This window comes from Aotus nancymaae, unplaced genomic scaffold (assembly GCF_030222135.1).
Source record: "Aotus nancymaae isolate 86718 unplaced genomic scaffold, 86718_ANA_hifiasm-v0.15.2.pri h1tg000014l, whole genome shotgun sequence".
NCBI classification, from domain to species: domain Eukaryota; kingdom Metazoa; phylum Chordata; class Mammalia; order Primates; family Aotidae; genus Aotus; species Aotus nancymaae.
This window is the reverse complement of record NW_026988425.1, coordinates 74616328-74636763: the sequence shown is the minus strand read 5'-3', so window position 1 is coordinate 74636763 and position 20436 is coordinate 74616328. Positions and strand designations below refer to the sequence as shown.

The window sequence follows — 20436 nt, the reverse complement described above, 5'->3', positions numbered from 1 at the left end:
TTAAAATAATAGTAACAGCTCTCTTAATAGCTTCAGTGTTGTGTATGTGTATTGTATTTAATTGTCACTACAACACCACGCGATAGATAATGTCCTCGTCCTAATTTCACAGCCGAGGAATTTAAGACACAAAGGGCTTGAATAAGCTCACTTGGAGAGTAAGTATCAGAGCTGGCCTTCAAATCCAATCTTAACTATTTTGGAATGGATTGTCTCCAGCCATGAAAAAGTCGTAATTTATTTGCCACTATCATTTTTACTTCAGTTTTTAAAAAAAATATGTGACTGCATAGAAAAAAATGTCTGGAAGGATAGAGATTAGAACATTAGTAGTGATTGCAAATGGTGTTTAGATTATTGATTTTCATTTTCTTCTTTCTGTAGCTCAATATCTTCTAATTTTTCTGTTTTCATTAGTTTTTCTTGTCTCTGTTTAGCTCCTTTGCAAGCAGACCCTGAGACAAGGGTGTGAATATAAGAAATATTTGGAGGAGTTTAGCCATTCAAAATATGTAAAATGGAGAGAAAAGAAATGACACAGGAAGGGAAGGCAGCTAAAAGAGGCACATTATTAAGCAAGTTTCCAACGTGAACAAGAAGGGCTTTGTGGCCGTGATGAAACCTGGGCGCCAGAGTACAGCACATGCTACTGAGTTACCTCACCCGAGGGGGAGGGAAGGAGCTGAGGTGTGTGTATGTTTCCTTCAGTCATTGGTTCAAGCAGGCTGCTGAGCTAAAGACTGGGGACAATGGGCCCAAGAAAGTTTTTAGGCAAAGAGAGGCTGGGAGGTGAAAGTTCAGCAGGTAGGCTACAGTGCTTTCAAATGGAAAGGGCCACGTAGGTATTAATGGGGTATTGCTACATACCTTATTATCAGACTAAATAATAATAATAAAGCTATTTTTCATCTTGGAAAAAAAGTGCAATTCCAGATCAAAAATATTCTCCATTTCTAGATCAAACAGATATGTGTGTTTGGTCACCTTGTGGGATTCTATTTACTTGCAAAGTTGCTCTGAAAGATGATGGCATATATTTTCTAAATTATGATCAGTGAAACACTAGTGTCCCATGATATATAGACGAGTGTTCCGGGGAAGAAGGCTTTCCAAAGTTAAACGCAGGAAGCACTGAGTTAGTCAAAGTTACAAAGTACAATAGTCTTCTAGATTATGTCTTCTCAGAAACTTTAACATACAAATTTACACTGTGAATTGCCAACGAGCAGACATGGGTTATAGTCATTCCCAGACACATTTGACCACAGAACCCCCTTATTGTAAAATCTTATATTTTCCCAAAGCAGAGGTGTCCCATAGAGCAAAGCTTAAGAAAGATTGCCTAGCACAGTCCTGCTGGTTTTCCAAATAATGTTAAAGATACAACTACTTATCTCCACTAACGAGTTTGTCCGTTTGTCTTATAGGAAGGGAAGCACTGGATGTTTATAAGGAAAAAAAAATTAATGCCTTCAAATTGTTCCCACCATCTCAGGAGCAGTTCCTAACTGCTTGGCTAAAGCCACTGTTGGCAGATGAATCCTTCCATACCTAAACACCAAAAAACTGCAGGCCTCTGTTGATTACCTGCTGGGGAATATAAGTAACAAGGCTTTTTCATTGTAGTTAAATGGTTAAGTGCGGTTCATTATAAGAAGCTATAGAAAATAATTTGAAACCAGAGCCCCAGCCCTGAGAGCTTTATTTATATGTTATTCTTTTCTCAGAGGAAAAGGATATTACATTCTCAGGTTTGGGAATTAGCTCTAAGTCCCTAATGTAGGCGGCATGGGGGTTGGGGGAGAGGGAAGAACTATGGGTATTTTGGTAGAAACTTTTAGAAAGAAAGCATTACTAGACGGTCCCATCATATCACAGCACCAACTTTTCAGTGTAATTAGGTTGATGTGGCATGTGATGTGTCACAGTGCTTGGGCATATAGCAAGCCCTTGCTTCACACATGTGGAATGAATAAATTCTATAGAGCTAATCTGAAGGGCTGAAACAAATTATCCAAACTGGTGTCCTGCCTACCTTATAGCAAGACTTCTGGAGTTTTCAGCATCACCAAGCTTCAAAAACAACCTAAGGAAAACAAAAAACAACGCAGCCTATGAAAATAAGAATGATCCTAACTTCATATCTACTCAAGTTACCTCAAGGTGGATCACGTAACACCTAAAACTACAAAATGTATAGAAGAACATTTTTTTAATCCTGAGGTAGGCAATGGTTTCCTGAAAAAAATACAAGTGCATAAACAATAAAAGAAACAACTGATAAACTGCATTTTATTAAAATCCAAAACTTATGCTCTTCAAAAGACACTGTTTAAGGAAACAAGAAAGGCAACCAAAGAACAGGAGAAAATACTCACAACACGTATACATAAAGAACTTTACCCAGAATACAATAAATAACTCTAACAACTTAGTGAAAAGACAGCCCAACATAAAAATCATAAAAATTGTCAGAAGACTCAAGCATGTTTTAAAGAAAGATATACAAATGGTCGATAAGTACATGAAAAGATGCTCAGGATCATTAGACATTTGGAAAACGTAAAATCAAAACAAATAAAGATAACAGGGTACAGGAATCAGAATGGTTAAAATATTTTTTCAAGTGACTCTTAAGCTTTTAATACCTACATTTATTCCTATTTTCCTGAGAGTAAACATAAGATTTCCCAGAGCAAAGACAGATGAATTGACTTACTCACGGGAACAACCATATTGGTTCCCCCTTCTAATCCAATTCTCCCCTTCTAGGCAGCATGAGAAGAGCTAGATGTCATCCTACACATGCGGGGATTTATAATACAGATGAGGAACACCAAAATTATGAATCTGGGAGTTTATATAGGAGAGACAGTGGTTCCCTTCTCACCTCCCAAGAAAGGGAGAGAAACATTTACTCTCCTAGTGTCAGTAAATTCTCCTTAGGAAGAGAAGAGGGATGATTAGTCTTTGGATGGAAGAGTTTAATGAGCCTTTGGATGGAAGCAAATAGCTCACCATAAGGGAGACAAATGGCTGCAGGTCTCATACCCATGGTATGTAAATACATGTCTCCAACGGGAGGATAAGAGAAGCCTCCTGAGTTTCTAACCCCTCAAACGTCTCTATGACCTTGAGTTTCATTACCACTTGATACATCAACACTTTCCTTTCAAGAGGTAAATCTGTCACTAACTCTAACACTTATCTTTTAACCCAGTTCCCAGTAAAAATAATTGTTCAGAAATTCCTAAACATGCAGAAATACAAAAATGTTCTCTAGTCTCACTCTGACCATTCAAATTATTAGTGAGAATGTGAAGTAAGTGGAACTCTTATACAATGCTGGCGAAAAGGAAAAATGATGCAGCCACTTTAAAAAACAGTTTGGCTGTTTTCTAAAAGGGTAATCATACACATATCATATGATCCAGGCATTCTACTCCTAGTTGGAATGACATCTAAGAGAAATGAAAATACCTGCTGCCACAAAGACTCATACATGAATATTCATAGTGATTTTATTTGGAAAATTATACAAAAAGTGAGGGAAAAACAAATTTCTATCAACAGGTGAATGGATAAGTAAGTTGTGGTACATCTATACAATGGACTACTACTCAGCAATAAAAAGGGAAACACCATTGACATATGCAATAATGTAGATTATCAAAATCATTAAGCTAAGTGACAGTGGCTACACTAAAAAATAGTGCACACATGTGATGATATTTATATAAAATTCTAGAACATGCAAACTAATTGATATGATAGCAGATTAGTGGTTATCTGGAGATGTGGGAGTGGTTGGAAAGATGGATTACAAAGAAACACACAGAAACTTTGGGGCAGATGAAAATGTGTTTTATTTTTTTGTTTTTTTGGTTTTGGTTTTGGTTTTTTTTGAGACAGGATCTTGTTCTGCCACCCAGGCTCAGGGGCAGTGGCACAATCTCCACTCACTGCAACCTCCACCTCCCAGGCTCAAGCGATCCTCCCACCTCAGCCTCATGAGTAGCTGGGACTACAGGCATGCACTCCCACGCTGGGCTAATTTTTTTATTTTTAGTAAAGACAGGGTTTTGCCATGTTGGCCCGGCTGGTCTCTAACTCCTGACCTCGGGTGATCTGCCCACCTTGATCTCCCAAAGTACTGGGATTACAGGTGTGAGCCACTGTGCTTGGCCATGAGGATCTTTTAAGTACCAGGCACTGTGCCACCAATTGGGAATACAAAGGAGAACAACCTGGAACAAGAGTTGCTCATAAAGGAGCTCTTTTTACTCTTTCAAGTGCCCTACTCTCACACATGTAAAATGGATTCTGAATTATTCAGGCTATAATTGCCTAAATTCCAAATACACACAGATGCTGGGATTATGTTCTATTTGCAGGGCTTTCACTATTTAAAAAGACTTCCGTAGCAAATCCATCTGCCAACAATTTGCCTCTCTCTGAACATTTTGTTTCCAAGAGCTAAAACGTGGTCATCTTTTTTTAATCTGTGCTTTTGACCTTACATGGTTATGTCTTTGTTTCGGTTTGTTACTTCAGCAACTCCCATTCTGCTTCTTAAGTTCTTAAGATTTCCTTGCCAGCACCGCAAGAGTGCCTCGCTCATCCATGCAATTCACAGGAATCAGACACTAGGTCTCAGCATCTGGTTCTTGACACCTCCTTCCCAGAAGCCTCCTGTTTCTCCTCTTTGGGCAAGCTGTCCAGGATGCCTGCACACTTACCTGTGCAGGACTCCAGCAGGTGAACGCTGCACACTCAGGGCTCACACCTGAATAGAATTCTAAGGCAGTGACCAAAAAAACAGTCAGGTCCTACCCAATTGTTAATTTGTGTCCTGCAGGACTCAAAGCTTACTGAAGAAATTAGACACCATTTCACTCTAGTTATCACTGGGATGTCAGGAAGGAAAAGAATGCTACTACTATTAATGCTTTGAATAGCACTCGACAAGATCTCAAAATGCTTATGCATATATTTCCTCATGTGTTTTTCACAACCTTAAGAATAGGGCCAAGAGGAAGGAGATAAATTGTCATTTTTAAAGACATTTTAAACTTCAGCTCTGTTAAACATACATGCTCCATGACCTTAGCAAGTTTTCCAACCTCTGTGAGCTTTGATTTCCTGGAACACCAGGAAAAGGGATGAGAACTGCCTGTGCCTCCAAGAATTACTGTGAGGAATAACAGGTATGGGCCTGTGAAGCCTTGCACAGTGCCTGGCCCATAGTGAGTGCTCAAGGCCTTATAGCTATAATGAATAGATGCCATCAGCTCCATTTGACAGATGATGATCCCACAGGTCCTACCTGTAAAGTCACAAAGCTCACTGGTAGAACTGGGCCTAGAAGCCAAGTTTTCATTTTTTTCTGTCTCTAGGTTCCCAGTAATCACAAGGTCTCTAAAACCCAGAAGAAAAAAAAAAAAAAAAAAGCTGTAGAACCCTGATTTTCCCCCGCAAATGTCCTAGGGTCAGGATAAATGGAATCAAGGAGAGCCAGTCAGCCATAGATGGGGAAGATTATCCCCAAGCAGTCAGCCTCTCTCCGTGCACCTGACCACAAATAAAGAGCCCTGTGGGGAATTAATTAGCACCCCAGGAAAAGGTCCTGAGCTCTCAGCATGCAGGAGCCTCTCTGATAGTCTTGGATAGTTGTGCTATAATAACAGTATAAAGAAATCTGAGAGGACTGTAGATGCTTCCACTTATAATTCCCTAAATCCCTACTAAAAGACAGTCACTCAGAACAGCAAGATACTAAGATTTGTAATATGACTTTAAATTGTATATTAATAGAATTCATTTTTGCCCATTGCCAAGAATTTTTAAGTGAGAAGTAAAATTTAGAAATAAAAGGATGTTTCCAGCCAAAGTATATAAAGTGGAAAAAGCACACACACACACACACACACACACACACACACACAGAGTTATGCTTTATATAAAGCATCCTACCCATCTAAACCAGACCAGAACAAATGCAGAAAATCTTCCAAAAGCATCTATTTTACCAACAAATGTTGAAAAGAAAGTTTATAGAAAGCAAGTGGGACATGCCAGATTTCCTCTCCCTGGACCAAAATAAATAAAAGCAAAAATTTTTGCTTGGATGACTGAAAAGCAGAGAAAGGCATTGGAAATTGATTTGCCCTTCAAACATGTTATTTGTTTAATCTTCTTATCTCAAATCAAAACTAATTATTCCAATCATTTTGAAATATCCTAAAGATTTCTCTGGAATTTAGCCATTGAAAAGTACCCTCGCACATTTGCAAACAGGCAATATTCCACTACTTCAGCACACTGACTCCCCTCTGCCCCCGACAGAGTCAAGCATTTGTCCTGGCTAGTGTGCCACCCACTAGAATGCGTAGGACCCTGCTGGGATATGCCATCTCTTCCCTGATAGGATAAAAGTAGTTTGACACCTAACATTTGGTAAGACCAAGCCTGGAATCTTTTGTTCTTTTGTAGTTTTCAGAATGAGTTTGAGAATCCTCCCTTTCCTAACTCTCATTTTCTTTTTTTTTTGTGAGGTGGTAATGTATGTTTTATGTATTTGAAGTGGCGAGTTCTATAAATGTTTATTAAGTTTACTTGTTCCGGGTCTGAGTTCAAGTCCTGGATGTCCTTGCTAATATTCTATCTCGTTGATCTATAAAATCGTTAGCTCTTCTTGTTACATTGATCCTTTTGCCATTATGTAATGTCTTTCTTTGCCTCTTTTGCTCTTTGTTGCTTTAAAGTCTACTTTATCAGAGGCGAGAATTGCATCTCCTGCTTTTTATTTATTTGTTTATTTTTACTCTCTGATTGGTTGATAAATCTTCCTCCTTCTCTTTGAGTCTTTGTGTATCGTTGCATGTGAGATGGGTCTGGATGCAGCATACCTATGGGTTTTGGCTTTTTATCCGATTAGAATATATATAACTTTAATACTGGCATTTGATGCTAGCTGGCTGTTTTGCCCATTAGTTAGTGTAAATTTTTCGTTGTGTTAATGTTCTTTTCTTTTTGATATATTTTTGGAAAGGCTGATATTGGTTGTTCCTTTATATGTATAGTGCTTCTTTCAGAAGTTCTTGTAAAGCAGGCCTGGTGGTGGTGAACTCTCTAAGTACTTGTTTGTTCGCAAAGGATTTAATTTTTCCTTCGATTATAAAGCTTAGTTTGGCTGGATAGGAAATTCTGGGTTGAAAGTTCTTTTCTTTAAGGATATTAAATATTGGTCCCCACTCTTTTCTGGCTTGCAGGGTTTCTGCTGAGAGATCTGCTGTAAGTCTGATAGGTTTCCCTTTATGGGTAACCTGACCTTTCTCTCTGGCTGCCCTTAGTATTTTCTCCTTCATTTCAACCCTAATAAATCTGGCAATTATGTGCTTTGGGGTTGGTCTTCTTGAAGAATATCTTTGTGGTGTTCTCTGTATTACCTGGAGTTGAATATTACCCTGCCTTGCCAGGTTGGGAAAGTTTTCCTGAATGATATCCTGAAGAGTATTTTCCAACTTGGATTCATTCTCTTCATCACATTCAGGTACACCTATCAAACGTAAATTAGGTCTTTTCACATAGTCCCATATTTTCTGGAGACTTTGCTCATTCCTTTTCATCCTTTTTTCTCCAATCTTGTCTTCTCGTTTCATTTCACTGAGCTGGTTCTCGACTTCTGATATTCTTTCTTCTACTTGATCAATTCAACTGTTTAAACTTGTGCATACTTCGCGAAGTTCTCGTGTTGTTTTTCACCTCCATCAATTCACTTATATTCCTCTCTAAATTGTCCATTCTCGTTAACATTTCATCAAACCTTTTTTCAAGGTTCTTAGTCTCTTTGCCTTGGGTTAGAACAAGTTCTTTTAATTCACAGAAGTTTCTTATCACCCACGTTTTGAAACCTGCTTCTGTTATTGGAACACACTCGTAATCTATTAAGCCTTGTTCCGTTACTGATGAGGAATTGCGATCCCCTGTAGAGGGAGAGGCATTCTGATTTTGAGTATTCTCTGCCTTTTTATGCTGATTTCTTCCCTTCATTATATATTTATCTGTCTGTTGTCGTTGTAGTTACCGACTTTCTAACTAGGTCTCTGAGCAGACGTCCAACTTGTTGATTACCAGCGCCGAAATCTGAGCAAACCACTGCGCCGGCCAAAACAGCGGTGTTAAGATGGATGGTGCTTTTCTGCCCGGGAATCTCCAGACTCTGCACCAAAAACTGGCATGCTAAGGCACCAGTAAAACCGCCGCGCCGGCCACAAGAGTCGCCCTGGCACACGTGGGGCTCCTCTGCTGGGAATCTCCTGGTCCGTAAGCAACAAATATTCGTCTGAAAGTGTGGCGTCCTCTCGTTCTCTGCGCTTTCACTAGGAACTACGAGCCCGAGCTGCTAGGGATCAGCCATCTTGGATCTCTCTCTCCTAACTCTCATTTTCTACAAATTATTCTGACAATTAGCAAAAAAGGTTCAGAAGAAAACTGCTGAGAAAATATAACAATTTTTAAAGTTAACTTCTGACTTGTTCCTTCATGTTAGACAGTAAATACTTCCTCAAAGATGTGTGTCAGGGTCCTATACAACGGAGCCTACTTTTTGTTTTTTCTGAAATGACAAAAAAAACTGAATACAGTTAACAAAAGGCAGTAGCACTAAGGGCTTCCTCAAACTGAGAGATCAACTTACCTAGCACTTTCTTCACTGCAGTTTGAGTTGTCAGGGTCCACTGTTGCCTTCTGACCAAATGCCTCGCCTGTAAGGTCCAGCCAGGTTTGATTCTTAAATTTAATCGTGATTCTTTTGGCCCAGAAGAGAATGCAAGGCATTCCATCGATGGAGACATTAACTGGGCCATGATGGCTGAATGCATTCCATGGTTCTTTTTCTAAATGCCCTTCTTTGTAGTTGAGAACCTAATTAACCAAATAAAAAGAATGTTAGACATGAATCTGTGTCTATGGTACAAAAGGCTTCCCAGAAGTAAAAGAGCTAATTCACATCCTGTAATGGTAAATATATGTCATTATACCTTTATCAAAACCCATAAAATGTACAATACAAAGAAATAAATTTATACCAGTTACTCTAGTGTAAATACAGATAAAAGAAAAGTTAGTTAATAGAAGCAACTCAAGCTTATCAGTAACCAAAGATTATTATTATAGCAACAAAAATGAAGCTGAATATTGTAATAAAAATATGAGAGCAAGTGAAATTAAGCATTTTGGGTTTTTCTCAACTATAAGATTCCATAATAAACAGAAAACCAAATACCACAGTTCTCACTTATAAGTGGGAGCTAACCATTGAGTACACATGGACATAAACATGCAAACCATCGACACTCGACCACTGGAGGGTGGAGGGAGTGGATAGGTTAGAAAACTGCCTATTGGGTACTATGCTCACCATCAGGGTGATGGGATTCATACCCCAAAGCCCCGCATGCACTATTCCCACATAACAAATATGCACAAGGACCCCCTGTATCCAAAATAAAAATTGACTTTTAAAAACAAAAGATTCCAGGCCAGGCATGGTGGGATTACAGGCTGGGATCATGCTTGTAATCCCAGCACTTTGGGAGGCCAAGGCGGGAGGATCACCTGAAGTCAGAAGTTCGAGACCATCCTGGCAAACATGGTGAAACATCATCTATACCAAAAATACCAAAAATTAGCTGCGTGTAGTGGCAGGCGCCTATAATTCCAGCTACTTGGGAGGCTGAAATAAGAGAATCAGAATTGCTTGAACCAGGGAGGTGGAGGTTGCAGTGAGCCGAGATTATGTCATTGCACTCCAGCCTGGGCAACAAGAGTGAAACTGTTTCAAAAAAAAAAAAAAGAAAGAAAGAAAGAAAGAAAGAAGAAAAAGATTCCATAATACATTTGCCCATCCAAATTTCAAGTAAGAATATGTTAATTATTGATACAATTATTATTTATATTTTCACAGGCGCACAGACAGGATTGAAATATGTTTTTAAGGCTGAGCTTGGTGGCTCATGCCTGTAATCTCAGCACTTTGGGAGGCCAAGGCGGGTGGATCACAAGGTCAGAAGTTCAAGACCAGCCTGACTAAGATGGTGAAACTCCATCTCTACTAAAACTACAAAAAAAAAAAAAAAAAAATTAGCTGGACGTGGTGGTGAGCGCCTGTAGGCCCAGCTACTTGGGAGGCTGAGGCAGGAGAATCGCTTGAACCCGGAAGGCAGAGGTTGCAGTGATATGAGATGGCGCCACTGCACTCTAACCTGGTGACAGAGGGAGACTCCATCTCAAAAAAAAAAAAAAGAAAAGAAATATGTTTTTAAGTTTTTAAGAGATAGATTACAATCTGGTTTCCTGACATAGCCATACCTGTGTGATTGGTATTGTTGTGAAATTCTGGACTGGTTTCATATCTCCATTATTCTGATCTGTCAAATAAATAATGATGTGGTTACCAATGCTAGATGTCCTTTATTTATTAATGGAATTGAGTGACAGTAATATGCTAAGCACTGTCACATATATCAAGCTTGAGCCCCTTTGGCTCATAATTTAGAATACACTAGTATAAAAGATTTCACGAGTGCCTCCTGATACAGACACCATTGGTCAGGGAATTCTATCACAGGAAAAGCCCTTCCCCATCCCACAAGGAATCATGTAGGCAATTGGAGTCTTACCATTCTTCATAACCATTTCTTTATTTGAAGATGTTGAAGAACTGAAATTAGAAAAAAAAAAAAAACTTAAAAGATGCTGAATAAATACATACAATTCAGATGTTACACAAAATTTTAAGAAGTATATTTCACTTTACTACATCTCAGAATAGAGGAGCAGAAACAGTCTGCCAAAACTGTTTTAATAGTGAATTTCCCATTTAAAAAGTAATATGTCTCTCCCCTGTTGTCTCTGCATTTAACAGAGACAAAGTAATATATGTTCTTCAAAGAAAATATGAAAAATACAGAAAAACTTCAGAAAGAAAAATTATTTTATTTATTTATTTATTTTATTTTATTTGAGATGGAGTCTCACTCTGTCACCCAGGCTGGAGTGCAGTGGCATGATCTGGGCTCCCTGCAACCTTTGCCTCCTGGGTTCAAGCGATTCTACTGCCTGAGCCTCCCAAGTAGCTGGGATTGCAGGCATGCACCACCACACCTGATAATTCTTGTATCTTTAGTAGAGACGGGGTTTCACCATGTTGACCAGGCTGGTCTTGAACTCCTGACCTCAACTGATTCGCCAGCCTCGGCCTCCCAAAGTGCTGAAATTACAGGCATGAGCCACCGTGCCCAGCCAGAAAAATTATTTTAAATCAACCCTGATTCTTACTCATTGAATAATATATGCAGGGCCTACTGTGTGCCAAGCAGTGTGCTACACGCTAAGGTTTAACCAATAATAAATATAAAAAACAAAGTAATAAAGCATATAAAACATTTTACAGTGACATTTTATACTACATTGCATTGTTAACATATCAAAGCCCAAACATCCAACCTTTCAAAAAAAAGACAGACTCAATTACCAAAAAGTTTAACTGGAAACTTATGAGCATATAAATTATTATATATATCCGTGTGTGTGTGCGTATGTATGTATCCGCTCTATATGCATACAAACACAAACACACACACACCCCACATATGTATATAATTTACTTTTTATAAAATTAAAAAAAAAATTTTGTGGACATACTGTTTTAGAGCTTGCAATTTTTTTTCTTAAAACTATATCACAAATATTTTCCATGTAATTATGTATTTTTGACACACTTTAATGTCATATAGTAGTATATCATAAAAATGTATCATAATGTACCTAACCAAATTTTCACTCTTAAGTATTTGTTTTCAATTTTATTAGCATTATAACAGTACTGCACTGAACATTACTATGGATTGTTTGTTCACACCCAAGAGAAATTCCTTAAGATAGATTCTTTGAAGTGAAATTTCTAAATTAGAAGATATACACATTTTTTATTACAGGATATTTCAGACATATACAAATACAAACAGAAAAATATAATAAGCCCCCATATACCTGGACCCATAATTCAGCTTTAGTAATTATCAGGTTATAACCAATCTTGTTTCACCTACAAGCTCACTCTCTTCTCCCCTGTGATGTTAGTTTGAAGAAATTATCAAAAATTATACTGTTTCAGTATATATCCTTAAAGGATAAGAACTTTTTAAAATAACAGCACAATTACATCTAGAAAATACTGATAATTATTTAACGTAAAGTCAGTGTTTAAATCTCCAGTTTTGTCATAAATAGCCTAAAGATTTAACAGTTTGTTTATTGCATATTTTTATAAGTTTTACCTATAATATATGAGAATGTAAATCAAACTCTATACTTAACAATTCCTATCTAAGGTCTCTATATATCACTATCACATAAACTCAACATTTTTATAATCAGGGAAAGATATATATTACATGATATGTATGCAAAACATAATCATAACTGAAGAGTTACTAAATCTATATCACAGTAAAGTGTTTTAGAATTAATTATACGGAACCAATTACAAATTAAATGCACCATTCTCTTTGTAATATGATCCCTATTATCTAATGAGACTTTCTGAAGATGACAAATTGGTGACTATGATGTCTACTAGTTGCTATTAATAAATTTATGCATACATGCAATTTATTAATTTTCATCAACATTATTAAGGTATATAATTTATGTACAGTAAATTGCATTCATGTAAATTATACAATTCTATGAGCTTTGGCACAGGCACATATCCACGACACCAGCACCACAATACAGAATATTTATATCACCCAAAAAAATTTCCCCATGCATTTTTGCAGCTAAGAATTGTTCCCTCCATCCTCAACCCCAGGCAACCACAGACTTGCTTCTGTCACTTTAGATTAGTTAGCATTTTCTACAATTGTGTATAAATGGAATCATGCATACTCCTTAGCGTTTGGCTTCTTTCAGTCTTATTGTAATGACTTTGAAATTCATGTATTTTGTTACATATGTCAGGAGTTCATTCTGTTTTAGTGCTAAGAAATATTTTATTGTATGGATATGCCATATTTTATCTGCCTATGCGCACATTTGTCAGTATTTGGGGTGATTCTGGTTTTGAGCTACTACAAATAAAGATTTAAGAACATTAATGTATAGGAGCTTGTGTGAATACATTTTTGTTTCTCTTGAATAAATACCCAGGAATAATGTCCAAGTCACATAATAGAAGTGAGTAACTTTTTTAGAAAACTGCCAATTAATTTTGGCCTTTCTGTTGTTCAACATTCTTGCTAACATTTGGTATCATCAATCTATTTAATTTTAACCATTCCAATGGATGTGGGTTGCTACCTCAGTTTGATTTCAGTATCCATTTCCCTGGTGATTAATGATGTTGAGCATCTTTTCTTATGCCTATTGAGCATTCATATAGTTTCTTTTGTGAAGTGTGCTTAAATCTTTTGCTCCTTTTTTTTTTTTTTTTTTTTTCAGTTTGTTAGCACAATGTTTAATTGTGCTCTTTTATTGTCCTCACTCAATTAATTGCTCATAAATGGAAAAACAAAAAGGACGGAGTCCTTTCAGCCGTCGGGCTGCTCTGGAGAACTGTATTCTATTGCTTCAGGGCCACCTTGTCCTTTTGCTCCTTTTAAAAATTAAATTCATTGACCTCCATAAGTGCTCTTTATATGTTCTGGATGCAAGTCCTGTGTCAGAGATACACACTGGAAATATTTTCTTGCATTCTGTCTTCCTTTTTTATTTTCCTAATGGTGGTTTTCAAAGAGCAAAAGTCCTAATTTTCATAAAGTCTAATGTATTCTTTTTCTCTGTTATAACCTATGTTTTTTGTGTCTAAAAGAAATATTTGCCTAACAAGGTCACCAAGATTTTCTCATGTGTCTCTTAGAAGTTTTTAAATTTTAACTTTTACACTTGGGTCTGTGATCCATTTATTTGTAACATTTTAGAGCTAAGGATAAAGAAAATGTCCTATTAAGCTCCCAGAAGTAAAAAAAGCAAGAATCATGCAAGGATTCAGCCAATGCATCTCTCCCACCCCTTCACAGAAGCTAATGGAGGACATGCTCCCACAACGTAAGGGCAAAAACTAACAAAGAGAAAGCACAGGCTCTCATAAACAGGAAATCTCACTAGAAGAGTGGTGAAGAGAAACCTAGGACTAACCAATGTACATCAGATATAGAATCAATCCAGACTGGAGTGAGAGGACAGCAAAAGGAAAGACCTACAGAGAGATGTCTAAATGAAAGAGGAATTTAAGAGAACACTACATGTTAGAGGAAAGAACATGTGAAAAGAATTAAGACTATGCATGCTTTAAAATTGCAGCTACAAAAAGACCATTTTCAACTTAAGGGAAAAAGAAAGGTTGTCCAAAAAAAAAAAAAAAAAAAGGAAACAAAATTACAGTCTACTAACTGGCTTGTCTGTGAACAATATACATGGTCATATTGATGCAAGCACTGATGAACTGAAAGTAGTAATGTATCTAAATTGTGGGGGGTGAAGGAGGGAAAGATGAGGACATTGTTGGAGACAGAAACTTTGTCAATAGTAACAGAAACTTGTCATAAAATCTAACATGTATAAATGGAGAAATAATCTATGCATATTATTTGGATATTCTGGCGGTATGGTGAATTGTACAATTGTTACCAAGTCTTTTGTTTCCTTCTCCAGGAGAGGATTTTGCATCCCCCTAGGCCATATGACTTGCAGTACCTCCCTGTGGGTGGAGAATTCTTCCTGCCCCATTGGGCTTAGCTACTACAGGGACAGGAGACAGGGAAACACTGGGTAGAAGATGGGGGTTCCCTGGCTAGGGCCCCACCCTTAAGCCTGGAAACCCACTGCCCTAAATGGGAACAGGCATTCCTGTTTTTGTGCCCAAATGTTGCCTTTTGGCCTGCCATGGCCCCCTATCTTGTACCCATATAAACCCCAAACCCCAGGCTCCACAAGCAGATAAACAGGTGAACGGAAGAGCAGGAGAATGATGTGACAGAAGAAAGCTGAGAAGGAGCGTCTAAACATCAAGAAAAGTTTGGCTGGGGATAGTCACAGAGGAGATCAGCTACTGGACAGCCAAACTCCAGGGGAAGATCATCTTCCCACTCCATTCCCCTTCCAGCTCCCCAACCATGCCACTGAGAACCACCTCCACCACTCAGTATAACCCCCACGTTCAACATCCTTCAAGCCCTTTTTGGGCTCGAAGCTGGATGCTAAACAAGGACCATTCTTCCTGGATGCCAAACAGGGAGCCGGGTACCAAGAGGGCACTGACCTGATTAACACTTAAGCCATCTACGGATGGCAGAGCACTGTAGCACACCCACTGGGGCTTTGAGAGTCACAGGCACCCACTCCTAGATGCTCCCATGGGGCCAGAGACCAAACGCACTTGCCCTGGTTCCTGCACCCGTTCGTCTGCATGCTCCCCCTCCTGTAAAAAGTTTGAGCACACATTGCAGTGGCCAAACAGATGAGCCACACCCCTGTTTCATGTCCTGAGAGGGGGGTCAGGGAACTCTCCAGTTTCAGCTATATGTCTTGATTAGGCCAATAGAATATGAGCAGAAGCAACAGTGTGGCAGTTCTGGAGAAGTTGCGGGTGTCTGCATGTGACTGCCCTCATGGACTAAGTCTAATAGGGAAGCCCTTGTTAACCAAATGACATATATTACTCCAAATAAACTTTGAAATGTGTTGTGAAAGAAACGTATAGGAAGCAATGAGTACATACAATAGGGAGATTGGAACTAACACAAGTTAGGAATTGTGTTCCTGAGAAAGTGATCATTAAGCTGTGATCTGAAGGATGTGTAGAAAATAACTAGGAGGATGGAGAACATTCCAGGTAGAGGGAACAGCAGGTGCTAAGGGAAAAACGGACCATGAAGCATTCAAAGAACTGAACTATGCCTATTGGGCTCACCATTGTAGACCCAGCACCTAGCATGGGGACTCACTACTTAAAAGCACCAATTATTTTTTAAATGTGTTCATGCATGAATGAACTAACAAATTAATGAAAATACTCTGAAATCTAAGTGGAAAATGGGAGGACACACAGGATTTTCTTTTTGGATCAAGAATAAACCCAACTTAAGGAAGAAATGTGCAAAGGGAGAATAATGACCCCTACTCATTTTATGTTTAGAAACTGTGTATCGAGCTTAAAATACAATCATCCTTCCCACAGACAGAATCTTGAATAGCCCCAGGGAGTTGAAAGATATTTTAAACTTCAGATCCATGATTTGAAAAAATTTTTCATCACAAAACAGCAACTCGTTTCCTTCATAATGAATTAATGAGCCATATTATTAGATTCGAGTGATCATTTACTTATGAGATTTCTAAGATCGAAAGCTTCTGAAGCTATAATTAAGCCCATTATCTTTGTCTTAAAAACAGAACTGGGACTTTCCTAACTCTTGGTGTACATTTTACCGGTGTAATACACAAATCAGTCATTTCTGTATGACCCAGGTATAAGTTTTAACCACCTAAGGAATATAAGTTACTTACTATTCAAAAATGAACCTAAAGGAAAGCACCAATTGACTCAGAAACAATGGAAGAAAAGAACTGTTAACGTCTATAGCATGCATAGCTTTATCAGTTGTTGATTAAGGAGTCTTTAACCCGAGTTTTGCCAGATTCTCCTGCTTGCTGCTGTCTCCTGTGTTCACACTAACTTCCCTGATGCATTTGTTGAGACGGCACACAGTGAGTCAGTGGGAGACATGACATACCTTCATTGCTTTTCAGATTTTGAATATTATTGTTTATAGAAAAAAAATTCTAAATGTTCCTTATATGGTATATAAGGAAATCAAAGGGACAACAGAAATAGAAACAGAAATTTTGCTTATTATCGTATGTAAAATTTTACATACTATATATCATGCACAATTGCCATCTCTTAACAGTTAAAACGATTTAACACCTTTCCGTTGAAGGACAGGATATATATTTCTGAGGTTTTCCATTTTTTCTCACTCTTTTCTCACATAATAATGGCAGAAGACACTGTGAAATTAACATTTACTTTTAAGTATAAAACAAATCTGAATACTGATTTAAGGAGTCATTTTCTCATAGATAAATAATTTGATGCATACTACAAAAGTTTATTGGATGTTTTAAACAAATGTCTCTTATAATAAAGCTTATATTTTTACCTCAAGCATAAACTCTGGTCAATATTTTTGTAGCTACCTGTATGATCTGGCTATCCATTTTGAATGACAAACAAATGTAGATATGAAACAACATAAAGAAATTACAAAGCCACCTAATTTCATACTTGCACTGAAGTTCACAAATGCATTGCTTTAAAAGATGTGCAGTTACTCACCTTACATTCTTCCTGGCAAATATATGCTCCAAAGTTAGTGAAAATCCTATACATAAAAAAATCAGTGAAACACTAAACAAGATTTTTTTGCCCATCAAGAAAAGAATCAGTTTCTCCAAAGCAAGCACATCTGTTAATTCATAAATGCAAACAGAGCAGAGGCAGTACTTTTCATGCCATGTGACTGACAGCATATTTAACCAATAACAGGGCAGCTTTCTCAGAATGTATTCCATGGGGAGAGGAGGAAGAAAGGGGTCTGATTATGCTTAGAGTGAAACCAGTATTTAGGTTTTTAATTATTCATCTCATGGAAAGATTATTAAGGAGCCACTTTTTAAAGAAAATATATTTGCCACTTAAGCTCATTTTAGAAATGTGCATTGTTTTGATACTGTCATATAATTCTTACTAGAACTCTCTATTTTATATACTTCATACTACATATATGTCATACTATTATATATTTCATACTACACTTCAGGAAGCTATTAATTTCTACCCAAAATCTATGAAGTATATATTTTCACAAGTATTTTTCAGGTGAATAAATAAAAATCTCAGGAACTTCCCTAAATTTACATATAGGTCCTAGTTCACAGTTTCCTGTTGAATTCATGAGCCTCCATTTGCCAAGTGGTGTGGACAGCACTGGTGAGGAGTGCTGGCTTTGGAGTCAGAAGCTGAAGTGCCTGTCCAGCTCCAGCCCTTACCAGTGAGCAAGCTGACACCAGGCAGGTTATTTTCCCTCCTGAGCCTTGTGTCCTTATGTGCAGAGTGGGGACAGAGGTGCTTAATCATTGTGAAGATTAAATGGGATCATGGATGAAAGGCTCTTTTTTTTTTTTGAAACAGAGTCTCACTCTGTCAGGCTGGAGTGCAGAGGCGCAATCTCAGCTCACTGCAACCTTGGCCTCCTTTTCTTCAAGCAATTCTCCTGCCTCAACCTCCAGAGTAGCTGGGACTACAGGCATGCATCACCACGCCCAGCTGATTTTTGTATTTTTAGTAGAGGTGGGGCTTCACCATCTTGGCCAGGCTGGTCTCAAACTCCTGACCTCAGGTGATCTGCCAGCCTTGGCCTCCCAGAGTGCTTGGATTACAGGCTTGAGCCACTGGACCCGCAATGAAAGGCTCTTCTTAACTCAATGTTTAGCTAAATAGAGTGCCTATTGTTATTCCTTCCCTGCTGGCCTCTCCTTTCACCTTACTCCCCTAAAAAGCCTGAAAAACAAAACAAACAAATGACAAAATTCCTAAGAGCTGTTTTACATTTTTTAAAAATACAATTAAAATGCCACAATAAAGAAAATCCTCCAAAATGAGAAGTGTCAAGTGTTATTTGGAGCACTTAGGAACCTTGATGGCTTAAAGACAAAGTACCTATGGCAGAAAAGGGCTATTTGTAAGTGAAATTTCAGAGATGATGGACTATCTGAAAGCTGGGGTCTTGGTGCTGAGGAGACATTCCTATTCCTCTCACACACCACTGTCTTCCAACATAGTTCAGGGGACCCCAACAGAAAATAAAAAGAGAAAGCTGCCCTGTTATTGGTTAAATAAAGCAGAATGACTAGGGGAAGTGGGAGAATTACAGAAATAAGGAGGAAAGTTGCTAACAAAAAATATAAAATAAAAAGGGTCGCTGCCCTTAAATGTGGCATTTCTCTGCCCCATCTAATTCCTACTGCCTCCTCATACTGCGTTTTCTTCTCTGCCTTCTTTCATTTCACCCAGCTTCTACTCTTCACCTCTCCTTTTGTCTTTCTGTTTTTTTCCTGATTCTGTGGAATTTCAAGTAACAAGCAGGTCTGGACAAGAGAAGTTTAGTCTTAGGTAATGTTGACAGATAACCTGTTAAACTTGAATGTCAGAAAAACAACAAAAACTGTAATATAAGTATGTTCCATGCAATATCTGGGACATACTATATTTAAAACATTGTTTATTTAAAAACCAAGTTTAACTGGTCACTTTATATTTTTAGTTTGCTGAACCAATCAATTCTAGTCTTGGGGAAGCTCAGCTACTCAAACTGTAAAGTGCATACAAATCACATGAGATTCTGTTAAAATGCAAATGTTGACCCAGTAAGTCTGGGGTGGGGTGTAGGATACCACATTCCTAACCAGCTCCCAGATGATGATGATGGTGATGCTGCTCGCCTGAGAACCGCCCTTTAAGTAGCAAGAATCTAGAACAGCATTGTTCAATAGAAATAGAATGAGAACTGCATATGTCATTTAAAATTTTCTAGTAGTCACATTAAAAGGAAGTACAAATAAGAGGTGAAACTAATTTTAACAGTATTTTGATTTAACCTATCTAAAATACTATCATTCCAAACATACTCAATTTTAAGAATTATTAGTGAAACATTTGACATTCCTTTTCTGCCCTAAATCTGAACTCTATTGTATAATTTTTTAAATTTATTTATTTCTATATTTTGTAGAGGGGGGGTCACGATATGTTACCCAGGCTGGTCTCGAACTCCTGGGCTCAAGCAGTCCTCCTGCTTCAGCCTCTAGAAGTGCTGGGATTACAGGTGTGAGCCACCATACTACTTACATCTCAATTCAAACAAGCCAAATTTCAAGCATTCAGTGGACACTTGTGGCTAGTGCCCACTGTATCGGACACTGCAGATACAGAACATCTCCTGCAGCTGCCAGAGCAGGGCCTGGTATTGTCCTATGGGAGCAGTGGCAGTGCCTACTCAAGTCCCTGGTCAGGAGAAAGCGAGAGCCCAAGCCAGTGATGATCCTGCATTGTGACAATAATGGTTCTGTGAACCAAGCATATTTCCATGAAAGAGTCTTATGTGATAATCACTAAGGGACTAAAGCTCTCCTTTCTCAGAAAAGAGCGACATTTCAGACACACAATATTTTTAATTTTAAATCAAGTATCATTGTAATATATTTTATGTCCTGAGGATCCTAAAATTTTAACATAGTATTCTTTCTGTTGTTGAAATATTCTCCCACTTGGTTAAGAATATTCAAGGCATAATAATTAGTAGCTAGTAG

General features: G+C 38.0%; 1 protein-coding gene across 6 annotated transcripts in view; it reads right to left on the bottom strand.

Moving 5' to 3' along the window:
* The window catches only part of LOC105734708 (V-type proton ATPase subunit S1-like protein), a 68658-nt gene that overhangs the window by 33208 nt on the left and 15014 nt on the right, over window positions 1–20436 (bottom strand). For 2 of the 6 annotated variants that reach the window (XM_064376100.1, XM_064376099.1), the window contains exons 1-5: window positions 17405–17499; window positions 10683–10723; window positions 10372–10430; window positions 8699–8925; window positions 2036–2086 (exon numbers count right to left, since the gene is read on the bottom strand). In XM_064376100.1, coding sequence (XP_064232170.1) covers window positions 2036–2086; window positions 8699–8925; window positions 10372–10430; window positions 10683–10723; window positions 17405–17499 — 473 coding nt within the window. Of the gene's footprint in view, window positions 1–2035; window positions 2087–8698; window positions 8926–10371; window positions 10431–10682; window positions 10724–17404; window positions 17500–20436 lie in introns of those variants that run through there. The other 4 variants (XM_012477630.2, XM_012477631.2, XM_021665400.2 and 1 more) reach the window with 4 other exon arrangements.